At 38.2% G+C, this 26,060-nt stretch overlaps 1 protein-coding gene, 1 long non-coding RNA gene and 1 pseudogene across 2 annotated transcripts in view; 2 read left to right on the top strand and 1 right to left on the bottom strand.

Moving 5' to 3' along the window:
• Nucleotides 1-17,036, bottom strand: part of LOC149104564 (uncharacterized) — a 38,892-nt gene extending 21,856 nt beyond the window's left edge. The window contains exons 1-3 of the mRNA XM_089272240.1: nucleotides 16,854-17,036; nucleotides 15,277-15,397; nucleotides 14,633-14,746 (exon numbers count right to left, since the gene is read on the bottom strand). Coding sequence (XP_089128366.1) covers nucleotides 14,633-14,746; nucleotides 15,277-15,397; nucleotides 16,854-17,036 — 418 coding nt within the window. The remainder of the gene's footprint in view (nucleotides 1-14,632; nucleotides 14,747-15,276; nucleotides 15,398-16,853) is intronic.
• On the top strand, nucleotides 1,904-9,085 carry LOC149104565 (solute carrier family 25 member 32-like; annotated as a pseudogene).
• Nucleotides 17,037-19,740: 2,704 nt separating the features above from the next.
• LOC149104563 (uncharacterized) lies at nucleotides 19,741-25,539 on the top strand. Its single transcript, XR_016201260.1, has 2 exons — nucleotides 19,741-21,188; nucleotides 23,692-25,539. It is a non-coding gene; the product is annotated as an uncharacterized LOC149104563 (long non-coding RNA).
• Nucleotides 25,540-26,060: the final 521 nt, after the last annotated feature.

The following is a 26,060-nucleotide window of genomic DNA, read 5'->3' as shown; positions in this document are numbered from 1 at the left end:
TCGTAACATTATCAGCTTATGCTATGGCGTTGGCTCTCCTTAAGACAAAATTGAAAGAATGTGATGCTTCTTCGAACGAATTAGTTATCATTAGTGCCGAACCTTCAATTGTAGATCCATTTCCCAAATTATCAAGAATCCTTTAACAGCCATCTTTAGCCAAGCGGAAGAAAACTTAAGTTAAGATACTATCTATAACATACAATGCAGGTAAAGAGGAAAATTTCCACTCACACTGCCCCCGAGTTGGACAAAGGATTACTGAAATCTATGACACGAAAACGAAAAGCAGAGAAACTCTCATTCTTAACCTTCGACGGATGTCTCCACTTAATAACTCTCAAATACAAGTTAATATAGTATTGAATAAGCACCAGTGATGTCTGGTCGAGTTAAGCTCCAACAAAAGCTACCAGCGGCTAATGAAAGATGGCATGATATGGCTCACAGTTAAAACAACACTTTGATGTCAGACGTAAGCCAATCAGATCAATGTTTCGCGTGACGGATGACTCAGCAGACCTCAGCACGTATAATTTTTCTGTTCTAATTGCGCATTTGTAATGAGGAAAGAGGATACGGTTATTTAATTAATTTGTTTACCAAGGTTGGCTGAATATGTCTGTATGATAGCTATTCTTGTGCAAATGTAAATTTTTTCTTTATTCGAAATAAAAGACATAGGGAAGCTAATTCACTGTCTGCAAGCGATATTAAAAGGGATTTTCTGCAATTAAACCTTGGATCCCAGAAGAAAATAAACTTCAAAAATTCCGGTTTTACTTATCGCAAATAACTACGCGCACGATGACGCAGCTTCAGATTCTCGCTATTTCTTCTCATCGCATCAAGCCTCTTGATTGGTATACTCTCATTAGTACCATATCCTCACTGCATACTCATTACCTCATCGCATAAGATTAAGTTATGGGAAGAGTCCGCGACTGATGAGGCAGTAGGCATGTAACGAGGATCTGAGCAGATAGGAGCTTGGTCAACCGCCACCTGGGGGGGTCGCAAAAGACGACTGTCTTTGTGGAACACAGGACGAAAAGACCACGCTTCAAGCAGAGAGACCAAATATAAACTCCAAATGGCGCAAAGCATTACCGACGCCACCAGCACGGGCGAAAACGGGGGGATGTGATGAAATAACAGCATGTTTTGCAATGAGCTAATTAACTATACAGTGAGAATAGTATGAATATTGTTTTTGTGAACTGGATGGCTTATCAATTTGGTATCGTTAATGATTTCCCTTTTTCATCCGGCGTGTTGTCCCTGAATTTATTTCATTTTAAATGATAAATTCTCGATGTTGGATACCCAGAGGAGTTATAGAATATTGGGAGTAAAAGGTGCTCAAAATCAATAAGGTTTACGACGCAAGATCTTCTAGTCAGAGCTAACACTTTTTCATAATGGCATAAAACTTTTGCAATTTTGTTCCTTGATATCAGGTGTCTGTTGATAATTCCCAGACAGTACTTGTTCCCTTAAAATAATCCAAAATTATCCCTTTTTCCATTTAACATGACGACCTTGCCCTTTTGTTCCCGAAAATATCTTTAAGTCTCCAAGAGGCGAAGAAAGCGGAAGATAAAGATTGTCAAGTAGACGTAGTTTAGCTAAACCACATGTTGTCAATATAGAAGAAATTGTGATCATTATGCCACTAGTGTTTATATTCACAGTTTGACTTCGTCATTCTTAAAATAGTTCATGTTTTTATTGAAGAAGAATTCGCGAAATGGTTGTGAGAGAAACAGAGCACAGGGCTAGGGACAGATTGAGGTGGAGAGAAGATGTTGCGGCCCTATATGCCACGTGGTGAAGCGGACAGTTATTAGTTATGTAGTTTACCCGCCAGGTTGATGCCGTTGCCCGGAGTGTGGCCGTCACCATGTCAAGGGTGGGAGTTGGGGCGTTCAATGTATGTGTGAACCGGTACAGTCAGTCAGCCATTTACCAAATGCCTGGCACTAAGATGAACCACATCGCTGTAAACGTGCTACCACTATAAACCCTTCATCAGACACCCCCATAGAGCGAAGAGGATTCAGGTAATTTAGTTTTCCCCTGCAATCATGGACAAAAGTCTTGAGACAAATTTGCGCTCTTGGCGCTTTTGCCCACACGCCAGACAGCAGTCGCGAGCGAGAACAACTTCACCTGCTTAGCCTCTCCCCCCACCCTACCTACAATCTGTAATTTCGCCTGAGTTTTAACATTGTATTTAGCAGGGAGGAGAGAATAGCAACGCCTCTTTAAAAGAATTGCAGTGCTTTTCAAACTTCAGTAAAAAATATAAAAGATAAACACAGACAAGCACGTTGAATTACATAAATATCCCAAGGGCTTTTGTTCACCATTGCAGTTCTTGATTTGTTTTATTACGGTTTTCAGTCTGATAATTTATGGAATTTAAAAAGATATATTATACTGGTTACAAAACGAGCACACGATTCTAAGGGCGAAAAGAACTATCCCCCCCCCCCCTCCCGAGGAACAAACAGACAAACAAAAACGAACAAAAGAAAAAAAACCTGGCAACCTTTCTCGCATTTTGAAAACCGGTGTCAACGTAGACAGCAAGAAGAGAATCTCGCAATGGAGTCGAAGTTAAAAATTACATTTTACAGTCTTCTTAATGTAAAATTATAACAACATCAGTGATTGACAGGGAGTGGCTCGGCGAGGTACCAGAATTTCCCTTATTTTCCTAAATTCTTTGTTGCAGACCTCGCACCAGTTGACCGCGTATTTAATTTTTTTTATGGCCGCCACACAACACAAAATACGAGTGATGAAAATAAGCTTACATTTCTTTCCAAATCTTTTAAATTTGCTAATCCTGAGAAAAAAAGATTACGGCCCATCCAATTGATACGGTGTTGTCGTTTTTATTTGTTATACGGTGAAAAAACATCGTCACCGAGTAAATGCTCTTAGAGCGTCTAGTAACATGTAATGAGGGTAAAACTGAATTACCTTGACAAAAAAAAGAAGAAAAAAAAAAAAAAAAGAAAACGAAAGACACCAAGACTTTTTGTTTAGAATAAGAGCTAATAAGTGGCCTGTAATGGATTTCAAAAATAACCCTTAACTGTCAACTCAAAAGTTAACTTAGCATATACATGTAGGTTCGTGACACTAGAAGCTGTGAATATGATATGTTTTAGAGAATAGTATTTACATGTAAATCTGTTCATTTAGAGGCTGAAATAATGTATTTAAAACCTGAAAAATCTGACTCAACTATTACTTTTTTTCCTAGAATTCTATAGAATATTTTATAATGGCTTAATTATCAAAAATGTTTGCTGCCACTGCAACACAGCCCTATCAAGTGGTCAGGTCAAGGCTTCAGGTAAGGATTGTGCAGGGATTGTTTGATGTCGTTCAAAATGGTTCAGCACTTCCCATGTAAAGCTTTTCAGACCAGAGGGCGTTCCCAGAACAGTGGGTAATGGAGTCCATTGCATGACTTTGTTTGCATGACTGGTAACCAGTCTACAATCCCAGACAAAAAAGTTGGGACACGAAGCAAGTTCTCCCATCCCATCACTTACGATGTTGATAATCAGGTGATTTTGTCCCTTTTTGTTGAGAAAAACGCGACATTTGTCAACATTGATTAGGGAGGATGGGGAATACGTGATCCAGCTTAGCTGTCGCAACTACGTTTGTCCGGGATTGTCTGAAAGAGATATGCGAAGAATTTTCTAGTGAAGGTAACGCCAACGATTGTCATGGCGTCACAATATTTTAGAATTTTGATTTCGGGTCAACGACGTACACTTTGTCTCTGTAAATTGGACAGAACTTTTCTACGTCAATCTGGATTAAGCCTCGGTGCAGATATTCGTGGAATATAACTCGTAACCGTCTGTAATAGAACGAAATTTGCGATCTGCTTCGAGCAAAATGGGATTTAGAGCTCTTGTCTATTATTTAGGACATTTTCGAGGATTATTAATTCGCGAAGTAGCAGATCTTTGTGTTGTTTCACGGAATAGTGTTAAATAAGTTGATCGAAGCTTACCCGTGTACAGTGTTCAGATATATCACGATTACACGCGACACAACAACTTCCGGGTTCCATGCATTTAATTAACGCGCACGAATAACCAACAACGGTTAACTATTTGAAAGTCAGCGTTTTGCAACCTAACCTTCGCTGATCTTCCCAATTGGCAGAAGGTACACAAATTTCTTACTTCACATCATTTGAAATGCAGGATGGAAGCAATTTGGTGTCAAAATAGTAGAGTTTGACACTTGAAATATGATCATCCATTTGCCGGAGACTAAGTTAACTACGCGTCTACCCTTCCTATCTTAATTGAACGGTTAACCATGTAAACCTTCTCGCAAAGCTCTGCTTTGCTAGTTCTTGATCCCAAACAATGTTAAATAGTTTTTAGTAATTCCTATGAAGCGGAAAAAGGTATAATTCGGATGACACGAAGCAGTTTGGAACCAAAGTGTTTTATCCGGTGACACTTCCAAAGCCGAGAACACACCTTTCGTTATACGCGTTCCGGTATTGGAGAGGAAAACGAAGAGAGACATGCCTAATTTAATTGCGTTTAGGTAGTAGCAACGCTTTATTGCTGTCCACCGATAAACTCTGCGAGACAGCAAGGACAAGGCGAAAATATTCATTTGCTCGGTGCCCACTGTTTCAGCCGAATTTACATCATTTCTGTTTTGCGCGAATCAACCACCCCTCTAAAGAAGTAGACAAGATCATTTTTTCAGTGCAGGAAATAGAAACATCCTTTCCAACACAATATCTTGCGCATAGTTGGATTTTAGGGGCGAACAAGTGAGTCATTTGCCCCTTGAGAAGCAATAGAGGTTTATGTCACGGACTTATCGATCGCCTACCGTAGAAGGTCATTTAAAAAGATGACTTTACGATTTTTGGCGCCTACCCAGGTAAAACTTGTCGTTGTATGCTGTTTCTTTTTAGTAGCACTCGTTAGCTGTACCCGCGAGATGGTTCAACTCCCCCTTTTCTCCAACTTGTTTTACAGCGAGTGGTTTGATATCCTTTAAATACTTCTTTCAGACAATTCCAGACAAAAACGTCGGGACACAAAGCAAGTTCTCCCCACCCCCCCCCCCCCCCCTCCCCCGCCCCTCATTCACTTACAATGTTGATAATTAGGTTATTTTGTCCCTTTTTGTTGAGAAAAACGCGACATTTTCCAACATTGATTAAGGGGGATGGGGGGATACGTGATCTAGCGCAAGTGTCGCAAGGACTTTTGCCAGGGATTGTAGAAGAGGTTAACAAGCGAGACACGGTAACCTAGCATGTGTGGTGTTCAACTGTTAAACGAAACTATTTGAGCTACGTGTACGGTAAAACCATTGCATTTTTTAGCTGTTTGTCCTTTGCTTATTGCAGTTTAATATTCAGGCTTTTAAAGTAAGTGCTGGTAAAGTAAGGAGTGGTTGGAGGTGGGCGGGAACTCCCATTTGATTTAAAAAGGTCAGGGATGATCGTCGTCTCGCTTAGAGGTGTAGATCACGGATTTGCGTCTCACTTAAGATGTTCACACTATTTTTCGCCGTCAGAGCATCTTTCAGGGTGCACTCTCGAGAAGAAATAAAAACAGAAAAGTAACAAGAAAAATGCTGTCATTCCGTTTTAAATGGTATTTTTTGGCGGTCGAATAAACCTCTAGCCACGCGTTATGGGAAGAACAGACCTTGTTTTAAAGAACAGATTCAAAAGATGGTGGTGTTTGCTAAGAGGAGGGCTCAATGTTAAGTCACGATACCTGAACTGAACTGTCGCAACTGTTAATTTTCTAATTTTAAGAATCAGTACACAATGGCCGAGTACAAAGGAGCAGTGGACATAGTCCGAAAAACGTTCAGGTGAGTCGAGTCAAGATCTCTTACTCAGCAAAAAACAATGAAATTAAATAGTAAATGGTTATTGTGTTCTAACAAGGGATGTCTGTTGACTGTCTTTAAGTTGTATTTTGCTTTCTATGTTTGCCACTTAGTTATCAAAATTTACGGCGCTATCCGTCTTGGATTAAAAGTTCCTGAATTTCCAAATCGAGGCGAATGGTACGGAAATGTCCTACCAAAGTCTCTGGAAATTCTGAGTATTGTTAAATTTTCGAAAAACGAACCGGCATTCAACTAAGAAATCCGAAAAAAATTCTGCAAAATAAAATGGAACGGAAATCCACGGGGAGAAACTCGACAAAATGTGGGCATATCAAAGTCTGGAAATTATGAAAAATGCTGTTCCACTCGGGAATTGTCGGTCTGGAAATTCATACCGAAATTTTGGATGCAGTGGAAGCACCCTCCATCAAAATGCATTTATACAACCCACACTTTTAGGAAGTAGAGAATTATTAGTATTACTTGTCATTATTAGGCAAGGGACGCTTTTTCAAACTCAGCAGGTGCCTTTGGCTTGACCGGGTGGTGTAAAGCGTGTCACTGTAATTATGTCATTCTCGTGTTAACCTGGCATCTTCCTTCGTCTTCCATTTCAAAATTCTAGATACGAAGGGGTGAAAGGATTTTACAAGGGACTGGTTCCAAGTGTTCTGAGGTAAGATGAATTTTTGACATTTGCAATTATCCCAAATCACCACAATGACCACTAAGTCTGAGAACATGCATTCATGTTTGCGTCTCTCCGCGTTGTTGTCAAATCTTAGCAATAGGGACCAGGACTGCAGTTTCGGTCATTCTTGCTAGTGTGACGGTAGCTGTGATTTGTTATTTATATCTGCGACTCGTATTCAGGAATTGCCGCAATGTTTACTGCCAGTCGTGCAGCCTTACATGACTAAAATAATATACTAGCTGTAGGGTACACAACAAAATTGAATCAAAGTAGCACTCAGGTGATAAAGCTTGCGTAATTGCCCGATTCCAAAACCCTAAAACCCAGCGGGAAAAATTGGGAACGAATTCCCCAACCAAGTGCAAGTACATCAACCTCTGCTGGTTAGATGTAATTAAAGCATTCACAGACCTTCAGATATAAACTGGTGCTAATAAAATTTCAAACTAATACTGAAGCTGAGATCCATGCTTACCAACTGTTCAACCAACCTTACAACCAAAGACTCAATAAATTAGTCTTAAGCGACACACGTGCATTTTCATACCAACAGAAAAATATTTACTTTCTCATTCACTGTCACGTACAGTTTGGTTCCTCCGAATGGCAAAATGTATTAATTCCTCCTTCTAAGGTTTCATTTACCGATTTTGTTTTGTTTTGTTTTGTTTTTTTGAAAAAAAGCAGCATGCTCTGTAATCTAAATGCCTTGCGTTGAAGTCCTCTATGTTGCTACATGTTATACTCGATTTGTTCTTGGTAGTCGCGAAATAATTTGTGAAGAGGTAATTATTACCTCTTCACACTTTGTAAATAGACAACCGGTCAGCCTCCTGCTCGTCATAGTACAGCGTGCATGTTAGGTTTTTGTAGAGCACCATGGAACAGATACGCAAAAGTATCTACATTACTCGGGTGTCCGTATTAACCGGGTTCTCATAATAGACTTAGCGAACACATGTTTTGTCGATGTGTAAATAGATCATAACTTTATTTCACAGTGCCGATGTATTTAGCTTAACAGAGCTAATTGAGGACGCTCTAAATTACAATTTATTGTAACAGAAAAAAATGGCAAAAAGTATTGAGTATAAACCTATCTCATCTAAAATTATATACATAAACATTTACTGAATTAAAATCTACTTCCAAAATATCTATTTAATCGGAAGCATATCACCTAGAATAGGCGATATTCGTCTGATTTAATCTATGTAACTGAAGAACAAATATACAAATGTCTCGCACTCAATTTAAAGTTGGTATACAGAAAAATGTCCGTTGTCGCTATTAAACGGTCTCTTTATGTTATCTCCTTATCTCCTTGTCATTATTATTGACAGCAGCGGAAAAAAAAAAAACAAAAAAACAAAAAAAAACACTTAGTTGAGGTTTGACCGAGCTTCAGAGTTCGCGTGTTTTTGAAAGGCGCAATAATTCAACGACTCTTTCACTTGACGTGGTTAACAATGTTTGAAACAAAAACACCAGTGAAAGAAAGAGCAAAAGTAATTGAATGTTACAAGCAAACACAGACAACAAAGCAACAAGATGGAAAACGAAACAAAAACAAAACGAGCAAACAAACAAACAAAGGAAACAAGCAAACATTAAAACAAGATAAGAAGCATGCAAACTAGGAAACAGACATCAAAACAAGCAAACGAACAAACAAGCAAAGTAGCAAACACAAACAAACAAACAAACAAACAAACGAAAACTAGGAAACACGAAAAAGAGATATTACCAACAAACAAGCCAACTCGAAACTAAATTGTGAAGTCAATAAACAATCAAAACAGCAACTAGCAACTGTCTGGCCTTATTATTATATATATTTTTTGTTTTTTGTTTTTCAGAGTGACTCCAGCTTGTGCGTTTACCTTTATGGTGTACGAAAACGTAATTCACGCTCTTCTGCCCTCCAGTTAACATCGAGGGAATTAATAATAAAATAGAAAAATGCCAGAGCAGTCTGAACGATGTCCTTTATACCACAAATGTTCCAACTGGACCCTTGGTTTGAGGAAAAGGATTTAGTTGGAAGTGGCCATCGTTCAGGAAAAATCTAGAAATGAATGCATACTTTTTTACCGCAGTTTTAATATTAAAGAACAGCTACAAATGATAAGAAAAGAGGTGAAAAACTCTCAAGAGACATTGTAATGGAACTGGAATTTCGTCCGGTTTGACGCAACAACAAGCCTTATTGCTTGATGCATGTTCTTATTGGTCGTTCCTTGGTTACCTGATTGATTAACAACTTGAGTCTGGTATGGTCGACTCGGGCCTAATGTTATCAATCTTGAAATTGAACGATCTTTGGAATGCCTCTAAATTAGTCTTATTAGTAAAGTGTTGTACATGATATACTTCATTCAACGCGACATTACTCGAGTGAATGTGGAGTCACGTGTACTATAGTACTACAGTTGTATAACAAGAATACAATTGGTAATAAAAAGGAAAATCCATGTTCCTGCCCAGGTTGCACTCTCCCCTCTCAAAACGGAAGAATGATGGAGAACAAACAAAAAATCAAGCTGTGAAGAAGATATTTTGACCGGAAATTGTTAACCCAGTGCCCCTCATTTCCCATGATTCCTACAACATGAAACAATTTGTGTAGAAATACTTGTACGCCGTGAGCGACGGTCGAACTGAGCCTGCAAAGGTCCAGCATTGAGGCATATAATATTGTCTTTAAAAACCTTTTCCGCTTGGGCGGTTTGTTTTCCCATAACAAACCACGTGATATTCTCTAGAGAATTGTTCTTTTATCCATCTAAAAACTATTTATTCACATACATGGGACAATTTGAAAATTTGAAAGGAAGAATTCTCAAGAGTATCATCACATGGTCTGAAATGGGGCAACAAACCGCCTAGTCGGAAAAGGTCTAATGCTAACCAAATTCCTTCGCTAGTTCCATTTGCTTGTTTATCGGTTACCCGGGCCTATTAGTAATCGCAAAGAAAAAAAGACCAATGAAAGTAAACGCATACAGCTGTTACTCAATGTCTAGGTTTTACAGTAATGGCATTTGTAACTGGATTAGTCAGTGCTGCAGTAACGTGCGGGACAATCTCCTGGCTTAAATAACCTGTAAATATAGTAGGAGCCGCAATTCTTTACTTGAATGAAGAATGATATAGCACAACAGGCAAAATTATTAATGCAGACGTTTCTTCTGACTTTACCCTCAGACACTGTAGGATGACTACCATTCAACCAGACAGGATAGACTGCATCACAACGGTCCATCGGTGGACATGTGGTCACCATTTTTGTGCCTGCAGCTCCTTGGAAGCGATACCAGCCATCGAGTGTGTCGTCGCATTTGTCGTTTACGTTTACGTAGTCATATTTTCTTTCTGTATCGGACAGATTTTGGTAATTTTGCCAGTGACATATATCAACTAAAGGAAATACACAAATGTGTAAATAAATATGTGATAAACACAGAAAGACATTTGAACAAGTACGAAAAAAGTAAATCAATGAAATACGTAATTAAGAATTGATTCATGCTTTAGCATGGGTCATAGAGTTGCTCAATGTGGAGTCGAGAGAAACTCTAGCGTCTTTAATGCTCTCCGATTTTTCGTTTGACGTATGAAATACATAAACGAACTAAATTTCCATTGGTGTAAATCACGTGAAGTAGGAAGAGGTGGACCAATAGAACATTTTCGTATTCCCGGTATTGGACTGGAACTGCAACCATTAAAAAATTGTGTTGGAAAATAATCTTAACCGTTATATCTACAGAATGAGTGTCAGCCTCATTCCCCTTTCAATGTTGGAAAACGGTATAATGCAAACTTGTATTGGACTAAAGTGTTATGTCAACATTACACAGGGGTAGGGAGGGGCAAAATGCGAAAAGAATGACGATTTCTAACGCTTGTGACCATGGTTGTGGCTTGGAATGGAGGCTCGTGTGGAGGAATATCATCAAAAGGAGATTAAAGTCATTTGCATACTCCCCGCATTAGCCGCAGTCGCAAGCGACAATCATGGACAAAAGTCTTGGGACAAATTTGCTCTTTTGGCGCTTTTGCTCACACGCCAGAGGCGAATACAACTTCACCTGCCTAACCTCGCCCCCCACCTCTCACACAATGTTGAAAACTAGTACCTGCAATTTCACAACATTGTGTTGGGTGGGGAGGGGGAACAGCAACGCGCTTTTAAGGGATATAGCAGCGTTTTTTTTTTTTTTGTTTTGTTTTAATTTCAGTTCTAAAACACGGATAATTCGTCACATTACATAAGTGTCCCAAGGACTTTTGTCCACGATTGCAATTCCAGTCCAACACCGAGAATACGAAAATGGCCAATTGAGGTGTGTCTTACACATAATGGGGGATGGAGTGGATAGCGGCCAGTTTGTCCTGCATCGTTCCACGAGGCGAGGTCGTGAACCCTGCGCCAAACTCGGAAGACCGAGGAATCACTCTTCATCTAATGTTTAACCTTCGCGTTGTTGGACATGCGTGATCCTAACAGGAGTGCAGGACCCCAGCTGACATAGCTCTAGGGGTCATAGAGACGAACAAACCACCTCGGTTCGGTTAGGTGGCTACCCCATTCAGAGTAGCATATTTTAGGAGATCGATTTGTCTTCTGAGGTTTCTCGAGCGACCAATCTTCTCCGTCTATCCATTCGTGTCCCTCGCGCCCAAACATCGAGTTGTTTGTCTCTGTTTTCCGAACAGATCAATTCCGGGTAATACAGTATAATCTGGTTTCACATGTTTTGTATAACAGTTGAATATATACAGTGGAACCTCGATTTAACGAAGTCGCTGGGGACTGGCCAAATTTGTTCGTTAAATCGAGGGTTCGTTATTTATATCGAAAACCTCGATATAAAGAAATGAGGGGAAACGACCAAAATGTTCGTTATATCGAGGTCATAGTTAATGACTGATTTGTAACACAGGTGACTTCTGTCACGTAATTCAATGCAATTTTCGTCACCCAGAAGTGCCGCGTTTTGAGATGCAATTCATTAAGCAAGGTGGCTTTCAGTATCAATTATTTTCACTTTTGAGCAGACGTGCAGCTTTTGTTTACAAAAAACGACACTTTCAGAGTGGTGATTTAAAAATGTTACAACATAGAGGTTGTACAGAAAACTGTCCATGTAAACAAGGAAACGGGCTTTAGTGTTGTTATGTTGCACTACCCAACATTTCCGGTTTTCAAAGAAGATAGAGCAGAAGTTGATGGATGTCGAAATACTATAGTCCCGATGTCTATGACATAATAAGCCGTTGACTGAAAGGTTGCTGTCTCTTTACCATAAGGATTACAAGGATTTGTTTACTGTTGATCTGTTCAGCGTTTATCTTCTGTCGCATGTTGACATTGTAATTCGTGATATCGAGGTAGATTTTGCGTTTGGGTTTCCGGATTATGTTCGTTATATGGAAGAATTCGTTATATCGAGGTTCTATTCCATACATTTTACTGTAACTTTGGCCGGGACATAGAATATCGTTCGTTATGTCGAGGACCTCGTTAAATAGAGGTTCGTTAAATCGAGGTTCCACTGTAATATATAATGGCAATGTGTAGACAAATAAACAAACTGACGAGTTGTGAAATACGAATGAATGAATGTTTTAGCTGAAAGATAGGCCGTAACAGGATTTGTTATATTTGACGCTTGCATATGGTGTTAGACTACGAGTAGTCCCTCTTTCGCTCAGTCCGTCGTGCGTGACGCGAAAGAAAACCGTGAGAAGAAAATAGCCGCGCGAGTTCACGCAGCCGTTTTTTTCTCGCGGTTTATTTACGGTCTCGCTCGACGGACTAAGCGGACTAGGCGGACTAAGCGAAAGAGGAACTACTCGTAGTCTAATACTCGTTGAAAGTATGACTGAGAGGGGTACGAACGCGCGCGCACTAATAAATTTGTATTGCAGTGCATATCAAAAATAGCGATAAATTGGCCTGCCATTAGCCAATTACAACGGATCGCGAGTTATGTCACAGTCATATAATGATATCAATAAATCATAATAAATACATGATTAAACGTTTATAATTATCTTTAGTTAATACACACAGGCTTCTGCGTTCCTTTTGATAAGTTAAATCAGACTTTTTCAGAGCCAAAAAATAATAAAATAATAAATGCAACCACACTTCATAAATCGCAATCTATATATAGTTTGGTTTCACATGACCTCAGCAAAATTCAAAAGTTCTCGAAATCACTGTCAAGAAATCGCTGTCACTAGCTAGGGGCAGAAGGGTTTGGTCTCAACAGAGTATTTCCTATGGAAATAGGCGTTTTTAATTTTGAGACACCCTAATTCAACACGCGCTCATTCACGTCCTAGCTTAGCAAGTGCAGTGAGGTCCTGTCAAACAGCCTTCTCAACTGACAGCACAACCGAGTTTTTTTCCACCGAGTTTTCTTCCACCGAGTCTTCTGCTGTTCGTCAAAATAACAGTGTGGTGCTGGCTCACGACAAGACTGGAGTCCGTCTTCAGCAATTGCACTGTGCACACAATGTGAACATCATTTTCAACAATCCAAGCCCCGCTACTTAACTTCTGGCCTTTGACCTTCACCAACCTAACTTGTTTACTAGTACTTGAGTATTTTGACTTTGTTCGTCAACATTTTCACGGGCTAGTTTTGCAATCGCAAAAATAAGGTCTCGTAAAATGCAAAAATCGCAAAATTTTAGTGGAACACGGTTCTTCTTTGATCTTCGACAATCGTTACGAGCATTTGGGTTTCTTGACGGACTTACTTTAGAAATCGTATCTGCTACAGCGCGCTTTCGACTCCTAGTCGAGAGGTCTTGGTTCAAGTCTGGTCGGGGTCATTATGTTCTTGGACACTTTACTCTCAGAATGCCTCTCATTATCCGAGGCCCGGTTGCCGATTAAAGTTAATCCAAGTCTACAACAAATTTTGACCACTGTGATGACGCATATCGTTATCGATAAGAGTACAGACAACGCTAAACCACATTCGATTGTTTTGTTTTGTTTTGCTTTTTTGTTTTTTGTGTTTTTTTACCACAATATCAACGTTAAAGAAAATGTTTTTTTTTTTTTTTCCAGAGCTCGAGCTGGAAAAGGCATTGCGTGACACATTGACGCGAGCAGCGTTGTCTGCACTCTTATCGACAACGGTAAATTAGCCAATCAGATTGCGAGATTAAAAGCAATTGCGGTTGAATATCTTTTCCGAAAAGAGAACAGTTTTCCAAGAGCGTAGCTTGAAGAAAACTGTGAGCTATTGAGGAACAGATAATGTCCAAGGACAAAAATGCGAGCATATTTTCGCCCCAAATGGAGGTTATTGTGTTTATTATCCTTCAAATATTTTTCGCAACACTAGTAATTTATAAAATTAGGGAATTTCACTCGGATAGTCTCCGCTTTTTGCTAGGGAATATTCAGTAACGTGATAAATTTACTTTTAGACTAATCGTGTGCGAGCGAAAATATTTGATGGCTGATAAACTGAGATATTCGAGAGTGTCAAAGTAGATAAGTGGGCCAAAAAAGTTTCACATGAATCCTAGACTCAAAGGAACTCGTGAATTTGTGGTGGACGATAATTCGTTTCTTTAAAACTCAGAAAGTTTCAAAAGTTGATAGCCGAAATTCTACTTCTTTCATCTTCTTTCGATTCATCTTTTCTTTACTGCGCCTCCCTGCTTGGCTTCCTCGAGATGACTCTCATTAAGAATTCAGACATTATTTTAACCATAAAAACCCTAAATACCTCAGCTCACCCGTGTCTCATATGTCTGTCTCCTTGCTTCAGGCCACCTTCAACATCCAACCCGAGGAAAGAGGTCACAGGTTTTTAAATCTTTAAAAGAATATAGGACATACATGCAGGGAGATTGGGGCGGGTTGGGCTGAAGGGATGAATGCGACCCGCTCTACAAGTTCTTTTCGAAATTTTGAATAGATATTTACCTAAACCTTGGAAGCTCTTCCTGCCAAAACCTTTTTAAACACATTGCTAATACGCTCACCTGTTTGACAGTTTTCCCCGATAAACCCATCTTTACAGTTGCAGGTGTATCCGTTAATGCCGTCGATGCAGGTTCCACCGTTTTTACAAGGATTACTTGCACAGTCGTCAATGTCTATAGAATTGAACGGAATAGTTAACATGTTCGAACACGAAATGTAAAGTAAAGTCCATCTCACCTTCAGGTACCGTCCAACTACTTAAGGAAAGATGTCGGTGTTAAGACTCGTAGAGAATACATGTAGGTAGGGTGGAAGGCTATGGATCCATCACGCTCCTCAGTGTTGTTTTGGTTGCAATGTTAAAAGGTGTTTAACTGTTGGTTTGACGACCGTGTTGGGCATTTTAACCCATGCTGTTTAGTTTCTTTTTCTCTTCTGTTTCATGCTGTTATTTGCAAGTTTCAAAACATTTTAAAATAACTTTATTTAAATTGGACAAGAAGGTAGATCCACCTTGGATGCCACTAGCTTATTGTGCACCGTTTGCAATGTTTTAACGACGAAAGTGTAGGAGATATCTGTTTTGGAACCTCTGCTGCCTAATGCTCGATGTTTAGCTATGCTCGTGTTAATTGACAGCTAACTGCACGATGTTAAGAGTACTGCAGCTAGTCATAATATTTGAGACATCTTTTATACTTACTTTGCTTGCAGTTTTCGCCTTTAAAACCAGGACTGCACACACATCGATATTTCTTACTTGTAAAACCGGACAGACAAGTTGCGTTGTTTTGGCACTTCTCCTGGTTCTTTCCACAATGATTCTAAATCAAAGTAACCAAAAATAGTTAGCTTATTCTTACTAATTTTCGCGAAAATTTTGGAGCTGCATTTCGCGATTGCAGGAAAAAAATTCACAAGCAGATTTAATTTCACGGCTTTCCCATTGCTTTAATCTCCCAGTTCCTTATCCGAGGACCCCGTTTCCCTAGAAGTAGTCTGCAAGTAGAAAATTTAATTTGATGACTGTACTTAAGGGGTTTTGGCGAATTTACAAGCTGAAGATAACGGTGAATCGGAGGAAGAGAGCTAATTGTTTGAAAACTAGACCATATAAGGACTGAACATTTTTACGGAAAAATAATCAACAATTACCAACGAACCCGTGACTAAATATCATTTAAAATTAGCCAAGGATTATTTCTTACATAGTCTGAGTTAAAGTTCCGATATTTTTTCGCGCTGTCAGTTTTTTCTCGAGCATTAATTTTCGTGATTTTTCCCGAATTTTAAGACTCGCAAAAAACGCTCGCGAAATTAATTATGGTAATAAATTTACGAAGTCAAGCAATTGTCTCATCAACTGTTATTTGACCTTTGTCGACGTACTTTTGCAAAATTTAATGTTTTTTTCTTAAGACCGTATCCTCAAGTCGCGAAATAAAACCTCGCGAAATTAAGAGCCGGCGAGGTCAAGTGGGAATGAGGTATCTTCGAATGACACGATACAGTTCTTCTTTACTTTTTAAACTGAAATTCTGTTACCCGACAAAAGGTGGAAGAAAAGGAGGTATTATTACACAAAAAGCGAGTGTGATCTAAGTAATTTGGGATAAAATACTGGGATATTTTGGGTGCATCGCCTAAAAATGCCTACCAAAATTTACATGAAACCTTTAACGACAACGACTCTTTAGCCTAAAGAGTATTTTGTTGCAGCACAGTATGTTATATCGATCGCAATACTCTAAAGTGGATTGGCAGCTAGCTCGAGAGACTTTGCTCAGAAGGCTGACGGTGTTTATACTGGAACGATGCTACTCGTGTTTGAAACAAAATAAGTCACCTTATAAATTTCTGTTTACCAACAGACTGCAATAATCAAAGCAAAAGGTTGCAATCAGCTGGCCAAACTGTGTCATGAGCCATGGGATTATTCGTTACATATTTATATACTGGTTGGATATGTACAGGTCAGCATTATCCTACCATTGTATTCTCTTTTTCATTTTCTTTGTTTAAACAATTGACTTTTGCCTTTGCCCCGCCCCCACCCCTCCTCCCCGCTCCCCCCCCCCCCCCCCCCTTCCGAACCCCTTCCTCCCGGCAAGGATGACTTGTGTTCTCTTCTGAGCTCCCGCTTCTTGTATCTGGCTTTAGGCCCGCTTGCTCTCATTACTTGTTCAAGTCCGAAACGTTTGTGAGTGAGGGCTTCCGGTGGTAATATACAGTCTAACAAAGTATCGAGGGCGCAAAGTTTAAAATTTCATAGTTGCTTACTTCGGCGCCACGATAGTAGTAAAGATGGTTGTCCATCAGATGCCCGTCGTGCTCCAAGTGAGTGGAGTTATTCAGCTCACACTCATGTGTTCCGTTAGGATCTTTGTTCTTAATATTAAGACTGACACAGTTTGCATCCAGGTAGCAACGGTATTCACACTCGTCCAAGTCCTTGACAATCATGGTTTTTATCGAGTGGTTCACTAAACGTTTCTCAGCATAGAAATAGTAGGCTGGAAAGTACAGCTCACGTCCTCCATCTGCTTGCTAAGTCTTGTGAGGATCCATGATAACTGCATGATTTATTTCCGAGTTCACCTTTCAGTGTCATCGCTTTTTTATGAAGAATTTACGAGGAAATGCGATAGTAAATCGAGAAATTTCAGTTTTTAGTGGACCAGATTAATTTTAGGTCCTTTTCAGTCCCTTTTACATTTTCTTAAAGCTAAAGATATATCAACTAGGTACCTTGAATAATACTGATAACATCTTATTTATGGGAACTAGATAAAATAAATTTCACAGTTCAAAGAAATAATGCAAACGCAGGTAAAATTATATCATTAGTTTCATTTCACCAGTACTTTCAAGTGTTTTTTCCATATGTAGTGTGTTAGAAATAATTAATTTTTCAGAAGAATTTTAAAACAGTCAAACAGAAGTTCCCAACACGATGTAGACAATCTCAGTACAAAGTGTTTGTTTACATGCTACTCGTACCTCAGGTGAATTCTTTCTTAAACATTCCACCCTGATGCTTAAATCACTTACTTGGTGTTTAAATGAAATAGCAAACTACAAATATTTAGAAGACTGGACACCTCGAAGTCGTAATTTAGTAATAATTAGAGAACAACGTAGTGTAAGTGACGGCTTCTTTTTTTATCTTCTCATTGTCGATATCAAGCGTAAATTCTCCTATCTAAGCATCACACATTTCTCAGTTACTGTCTTTGTGAGAATTTGGAGGTATTTCAACATAATACCCATGTTTTTTTTGTTTTTTGTTTTTTCCCAACTGTCTATTTAGACAGCCTGTTAATATTCTGACAATAGAGAGTGCTGATCAAGCTTTTCAAGTTTAGTTTAAAAAAAAATTAGTAGTTGTGGAACCCGAAATTTCACTCAACGGCAGAAGAAGGAACCGTCCCCTCCAAATATTAGCTTTTGTTGACTGATAAGTCAGATCAAGTCTTCGAAAAAATTTCCGTGTTGCAAGAGAGAAATTAGATTGCCTTAAATTTGGAAATGGCTAATTAGTACGAGACACGACGTCTATGTCGGATTTACATCATCATCGATTTTAATCTTTGGCAAATTTTTACAAAATAATTCGCATTTAATTCGATAACACTTTTACTATTGGGTCTAGACCCCGGCAAACTTTTCTTTAGAATTTGAGCTTAAACAACCTCTGCTAACAGTATTGTTATTTTAAATTAGCGGAGGGTAATGATGAGAATCACGACAATTTTAGTCGTTACACTGTGGGTGAAAAATAGGATAAAATTCTATATTCCTATGCAGTTTTTTTTTATGCATTTTTCTGATACTTTCACGAGTGTTTCTGTAAATTGGTCCTGAACCACAGAAACAATTTGGAACATTATCAGTATCTGGGCCAAGTCTTCTTTATTAAAGCTTTCGTAAAATCACCAAAAAATGCTTTACGTAATATATCTAGTTTCAAGTTTCCTTGGGCGCTTATCACTCCTTAAATTAAACACTTTAAGACTCTTTCAGTTGCGCACTTTAACACTCCTTAACTTACGTACTTTCAGACTCCTTCAATTGCGTTCTTTAACACTCCTTAAATTGTGCACTTTAGGACTCCTTAACTTGCGCTCTTTAAGACTCCTCAAATAGTACACTTTAAGACTCCTTGAATTGCGCACTTTAAGACTGTTTATAAATAGCGCACTTTAAGACTTCTTAAATTACGCACTTAAAGACTACTTAAACAGCGCACTCTAAGACTCCTTAAATAGCACGATTTAAGACTCCTTAAGTTGTGCAGTTTAAGGCTTCTTATGTTACGCACATTAAGACTCCTGAAATTGCGCAATTTAAGACTCCTAAAATTGCGCAATTTAAGACTCCTAAAATTGCGCAATCTAAGACTCCTTAATTCACTGGAAAAGTTGAAAATTTACATGGACATGTCAATTTTAATTTACAGCATGTAAATATTGATTTACATTCTTTGTAAATTACAATTTACATGTTAGGGTTTTGTAAAATAAATTTACAGGAAATTTACAGCTTTTAGTACAGCATGTAAATGTTCTGTAAATAGTGATTTACATTGTTTTTGTCGACAATGATCATTTGAAGAACATGTAAAAACCTGTAAAATGTTTTACGCACTTTTACAGTATCTGCCTTTGTAAAAAACATGTAAATTGCTTTGCTAAACCATGTAAGAAACGTGTAAATAATTCAAGCGAATGCTGTAAAAAGTCTGGAAATGTTATGTTTGTAACCCTGTAAAAACCATGTCAATGAAAAAAGGGGGCCTGTAAGAAACATGTAAAAACCATGTCAATGAAAAAAAGGGGCCTGTAAGAAATATGTAAAAACCATGTCAATGAAAAAAGGGGGCCTGTAAGAAACATGTAAAAACCATGTCAATGAAAAAAGGGGGCCTGTAAGAAACATGTAAAAACCATGTCAATGAAAAAAAGGGGGCCTGTAAGAAACATGTAAAAACCATGTCAATGAAAAAAGGGGGCCTGTAAGAAACATGTAAAAACCATGTCAATGAAAAAAAGGGGGCCTGTAAGAAACATGTAAAAACCATGTCAATGAAAAAAGGGGGCCTGTAAGAAACATATAAAAACCATGTCAATGAAAAAAAGGGGGCCTGTAAGAAACATGCAAAAACCATGTAAATGGAAAACCTAGAAGTCGCAGAGAGAGGAAGAGTTGTCTCGGGTAACCGAGAACATGTAAATGGGACCTTTTAAAGGCGCGTAAAGTTAAAATGTAACACCGCCCTAAAGCTCCGTAAACCTACCGTGAAGCCTCCATTAAGGTGCCTTTTACGTTGAAGCATTTGAACTTCTCTAAAATCCAAGTGTGTGCTATAGTTTGCTTTAAATTGAAGTTGGGTTAGAAGGTATGCACCAAACTAAATCGCTGCATTGATCGACACCGCACTAAGCTGTCTTCTTGTGAACTTTCCGCGCATCCACAACGACAAAATAAAACTAGAATTGTTACTGCACATGCAGGCGTCCCAAGCTTACGTCTCTAGAAAAGAGAAAAATTAATTCTCGGACACGTACGTATTTATTCATGAAGGACCATGAAAGCGTCACGTGTTGTGTGAGCTCAAGACGGAAAGAGCCCCTGTGACCGAGTTTGAACTGACGCGAGTTAGGTTAGGCAGGGAACCATAAGGGACACAGCCGGCCCAACGACCGTTTTCTCTCGAATGCCTTGAAACGCTGTTTTAGGCTATCTGGTGTACTTTCAGAGCTCTGTAGGTTAATTTTAGGTTGCGCAAAAAAAAAATTTATCTGTTCGGTTATTCTAGAGGAGCTTGAGTATCTCGTACTTATTAGGGCTTTTTTGTCCATTCCCGAAAACGTTAGGACTTATCGCCTTTCCGAAAATGATAGCTGACTTTTTTTCGGTACCCAAAATGACATTTTGTTTTTTTGTTTTGTTTTGTGTTTTGTTTGTTTTTTTTTTTTTTGGTGATTTCTACCGTTCTGTGATTTCATTGCCGTCACTGTTATCCCAGTCCCTTTGTAAGAGCATACCAGCCTTGTGAGTGCCCGATCTCCAACAAACAGGAATCAGCGGTCTTCATGTTAGGTACTAGGTCCTCTCGGTTCTCCCGCCATGTTTGGCAGTTCGTTGGAACCCGCATCGAACTCGAGCTCTGTTTTAGGGGCCAAAATCCACTCTACCTTCGCTTCGTCATCGTGCATGGTTTCAAGGCAAAGTTTTCCCTTACCCAGAAGCTGAAGATAGCGATCACAGGCAACAACAACAGGTAAGCAAGTTTTGCATAAATTGAACGAGTATAGTAAAGTAACGTCAAGATACGTATACATTTCGTTTTGCCTTTGGTTGTGAATGTGTCATTATCAAGGAGAAGTTACATTGCTTGTGGAATCGACTTTGTTGATGTTTACCTGCTGTGCATAAAGGGCTTTATTATCTGTTATTATCTGTTCTCGATAACCGAGTATGAGCATGCGACATTTGTTATTGGCTTATTGGCTGATGCATTCTCTTGTAAGGTTATGTTGCCCTCTGATGTGAATGCTAGTAAGCTAAAATGTAATGTGCCATCTTCAGCAGAGAAATTTCTCTTATGCTAGTGTAAGTATTCTGAAGTTACTCAAGTATCTACAGTTGTACCTACATGCAAGTTACAATATGCTACACAACTGTACATGGACATTGCACCCACTGGTGCTGATAGTAAGCTAAAGGAGTTGAAATTTTCTTTCACAAAAAAAACACCACGATACTTTATAAAGAGGTATACATGTACCTCAAACTGTCATGAAAACTACACAGGACTTGAAAAAAAAAAAGGAAGAGTAACTTGCCCAGGCAGGAAAATCTACTTGTCTTGGACGACACAGTATAGTCAATCGATTATTTCATAACAATCAATAGGAATTAGTCAATGATATCAGAAATCAATAAAAGAATTCGTCATGAGTAATCGATTGTGATCAAATTTTCAATAAGCATTATCAATTTTGCTGATACTAGCTTATCTTTTAAGCAACATTTAATAAGGAAGAAATGAACAAAAGATATAAAGTGAAATATGAAATCATGAATACAATTGCATAAAAACATAACATTGTATCTTGTAAACAGAATATTTTGCTGGCATACATGTATCAGGGACTATATTTTGGGGGTCTTTGGTAGTGCCATTGAAATCTACATAAAAAAGTTACAATCAAACATTGTGTTGAGGGACACAATTTTTCTACAGTTTATGTGAACTAACAAAGAGAGGCCAACTTTCAATTAATTCTCTAATGACTGATAAATTTGGTAAAATCAAATCGATAACTTGAAACTTCTCTAGCATGTGAGTATGAATTTCTTTCAATTGATTGATAGCACTGATAACATTTACATTAATTTCGATTTATTGATTTATATCAATTTATGGATCAATTTCAATCGATTGCCTTACCCTGGGATGACCAGACAGCATTTTAGAGACCTGTTACAGCTGTACATTTTACTTGTACGAAATTGGGCTCTTACCAAATACATGCAGGTTTCATGTGTCATGCATCTGTTCATTCATCTGTAGCAGGGCAGGAAAAAAAATTGTAAGTCACTTGCCCACTGGGCCAGTCAATTTCAGTTTTCACTTGCCCCCATTTAAATATTGGTTGCCAGTGTGATGGCCAGTATGAAGTACGAATGAAGTACGCTCGGATTCCTAACTAATTCTTGCTTTCAACCTAATAATTAACTAATCTTTAGGTCTTAAGTTTTGAAATGGAATGACTGGAAATTATCATTTATCAAGCTGGCATTTTTAGTCAGACTCACAAGACTACTGAGGCTACATGGTAATTTCACTTGCCCACCGGGCCACTGAACTTCTATTTTCACTTGCCCAAGAGCAAAATTTACTTGGCTGAGGAAATCAGACCTGGTTTTTTCCTGCCCTAAGTAGATCACAGATAACACCAAAATGTGGTAAAAACAAAAAATATTCACATAACCCATTACCAGAGTGTGTCACAGAATCTGTAAATTTTTCAGGCGTGTGTTACTGATGTTCTTACCACGTTTTGATGTCTTCTGTGATCTATTTACTGAACAGATGCGCGACAACGTAGAATCTATCTGCTTCGTAATACATAACAAAGAAACAAAAACAAACATTTATGACATCAGCTGTACCTTTGTCCACCAATAGAGCATAAGTGCGTGTAAGAAACAATCAAATTGTGCCTGCAAATAACTTGACTTATTATTTAAACATTGTTTGATAGGAGTTTGATTTATTGTACATGAATATTACGATGTAGAAGATAGTGAACATTGAATATTTACTGCGACACATTTTGAGTTTAGTTCTTCTACATCCTCTGACATTCAGTGCCTTCCAATCAGAGATGCAAAGTTTTTGTCACACAGTAGCTACAGATGTAGATGTAAGATCTGTTTGATTGATGAATATTCAGGGCTCAAAATAATGGCCGGTCAACGGGCAATGTCTGGCCGGAATGGTGACTTGACTGGCCAAAAACTTCACTCGCCGGTCATGTTGACCAGTCATGTCATGTTGAGACAGTCACGTTGTTCATTCTTGAATAAACAATCAAATCCCCAACTGTAAATCTGAGAGTTTTAAATCTCTTTTTTATTATGACCTCTAATGAAAACATACACCAATGCATACATGTATCTGTTCGAACGGCTAAAGACCATTCGCTTGCTGTTTGTCATGCGTTCAAGATCAATAGGAATGCCATTTGAGTGACTGGGGTTGAATCTGTTCAGAAAAATATTAAGCCAATTTTTAAATGGTCTAGCAGTGACTGGAACAAACAAACTCTATTTGTGGGTTTAATTTGGCTCACATTACATGTACTTGATTTTTGCATAAATATCCTGACTGGTCAGAAATGAGACGTGACAGAGCTAAAATTACTTTGGCCAGTCAACATGACCGGCTACAGTCCGATTTCAAAGGTCACAGTATAAACTGGAATGATAACAAACAAAATAATGACTCCAATGTAAAATTCACTGATTGATATCATACACAGAATTTGCTGATTCATACTAAGACATAACTTATCTTATTTAACGAAATGTTTTATGTTACTTGTAGGATGAAGTAAAATTGAGAGTGGTCAATACATGCATTCTCCTTGGCATTGATGCTTGATCAGGAAAAAATCAGCCACTGAGAAGTCTACAGTACTTATGACTCTATAAGGGGTCCAAGACCCATTTCTTGAAGGCCCTGGAAACTTTTTGGGCCCACAAAGCCATCTTTAATTGAGCTGTGTCTAAAAACTAAGAGCTCTATATGCCTGAAACTTCTTGTGTGAAGGAAACCTCTGTTCATATTGAGAATAAGCGATTAAAACAGCTCTGTAAGCATAAGATTTCAGATTTTGGTATGGCTTTCTGGGTGCGAAAACTTTTTGGAACCTTTGAGAAATGGGCCCCTGGTGCATTACAGTCTAACATGGTGACCTTCAACACTTTGATATGCTCTGGCAGCTTTCTGGTTTAAATTCAACCACTTTAAACATTATTTTTTAATGCTTTGAAGTGTCACCTACACTGTACCTGTGTTAGTGAATTAGCATCAAATTTAAATATCTCAGATTGCTAGGTTGATACTTATTGTTCAATACAGCAGCTATAAGATTTCATCATAAAAAGAAAAGGCTATGTTTACATACATGTAGTACCAGAACAATAATTTATTAACTTATGATGTGTTATGGGTACTATGGTACTAGATGGGCCTTTCAATTTCAACAGGCCCCTATGATTTTTTTTTTTACAGTACAGTTTTTTTATCACAAAAAGAAAAAGTAAAATTTTGAATATTGTTTACAGTGAATGTTTTGTCAGGGGTCCAAAATGTTTGTACTGTTTGGATTCCGTACAGTTTTGGAAAAAGAAGGAAACTGTGACTTTGTAAACATAGCCTAAAAGATGTCAGAAGCCTTGTTTTATGTTATGCAATGTGGTATTCCTTTGGCATGAATGTTTTTATGATGAATTTAAAATGTCAACCTCTATCTTGTGGTAAATGTTTTTTCTCCCTATTTTCTGTTATTTCAAAGGAACAATTCACTCTATGAAAAAAGTTGATCAATACTTCACACTTACATTGCAGTAATTTTCATAGTAAGGTAAAGGTAAAGTCTGCATACAAGCCACGTGGCCCAACAGGCTGGAGCTTATCCTGCTTTCTGTAGCAGGAAGCGACTAGGACTATTTCTGCTCCCCCTGGATGAGATGCCAGTCCATTGCAGGGTTACCCCACCATTAAATTCGCTGCTACCCACTTATACACCTGGGTGGAGAGGCACTGAGAGTAAAGTGTGTTGCTCAACAACACAACAGAACATACCTGCCTAGAGCTTGAACCCGGATCACTCGATCAGGAGTTGAGCGTACTACAGTGTACATGTAACTACGAGGCCATCATGCCTCCCCCATTTCTCATTATTAAGGCCAATTTAATCCTACATTAATTACTTAGTAAGAAAAAACAGTTTATTCATTCATTTTATGACAAAGGTATTATCATTATGTTGCATTTGACTTTGTGGATTTAGTATATATTTAAGACAGGTATCCATTCGCAAACAATTTTATTTTAGTAATACACCTAAATTGCAAAATTTTCACTAGTTGTAGCTGACAACAGTATAGTTCTTAATCGTTTTATTATTTATGAATTAAATAGGGCTCAATATGACATGGTTTCGCACAATCTTGAAAAGGTCTTGAATTTTAGTAGTCTTCTCGAAAAGTGCTTGAATTCGGTTAAAGGAGCTCAGTCATGGTATTTTAAAATATTTTGGCCATGCACAAAATTACGTTTAAGTCGTCTTGTTATGGATAGATAGAAAAGAAAACATGTTTTATTTGTTGCAATGTATACATTGTAAACCTTATTCATGGCATATAAAAACTATTTGAATTTTACTGAGTTTGTTCTGATTGCAATAAATTTCTGATTCTGTATAAATTTGCATATTTTCTACTATTATAATTAAGGTCAACAGTACAACAGTACATTCCATGCATTTTTCTTCAAGTTATTATTTACAAGTCATTTATCGTATAGGGTTTCTGCCTCCCTTTTTTGATTTCCATGTTATTTACAGGCTCCCTTTTTTCAATTTAAAGGTTATTTACAGGCTCCCTTTTTCAATTTACAGGTCATTTGCAGGCTCCATTTCTCAATTTACAGGTTATTTACAGGTTCCCTTTTTCGATTTCCATGTTATTTACAGGCTCCCTTTTTCCATTTACATGCTATTTACAGGCTCCCTTTTTCGATTTCCATGTTATTTACAGGCTCCCTTTTTCCATTTACATGTTATTTACAGGCTCCCTTTTTCGATTTACATGTTATTTACAGGCTCCCATCTTCGATTTACATGTTATTTACAGGCTCCTTTTTCCATTTACATGTTATTTACAGGCTCCCTTTTTTGATTTACATGT

This window comes from Orbicella faveolata, unplaced genomic scaffold (genome assembly GCF_042242905.1).
Source record: "Orbicella faveolata isolate gen_17 unplaced genomic scaffold, um_ofav_v1 contig_34, whole genome shotgun sequence".
NCBI lineage: Eukaryota > Metazoa > Cnidaria > Anthozoa > Scleractinia > Merulinidae > Orbicella > Orbicella faveolata.
This window is presented reverse-complemented; position numbering and strand designations above follow the sequence as displayed.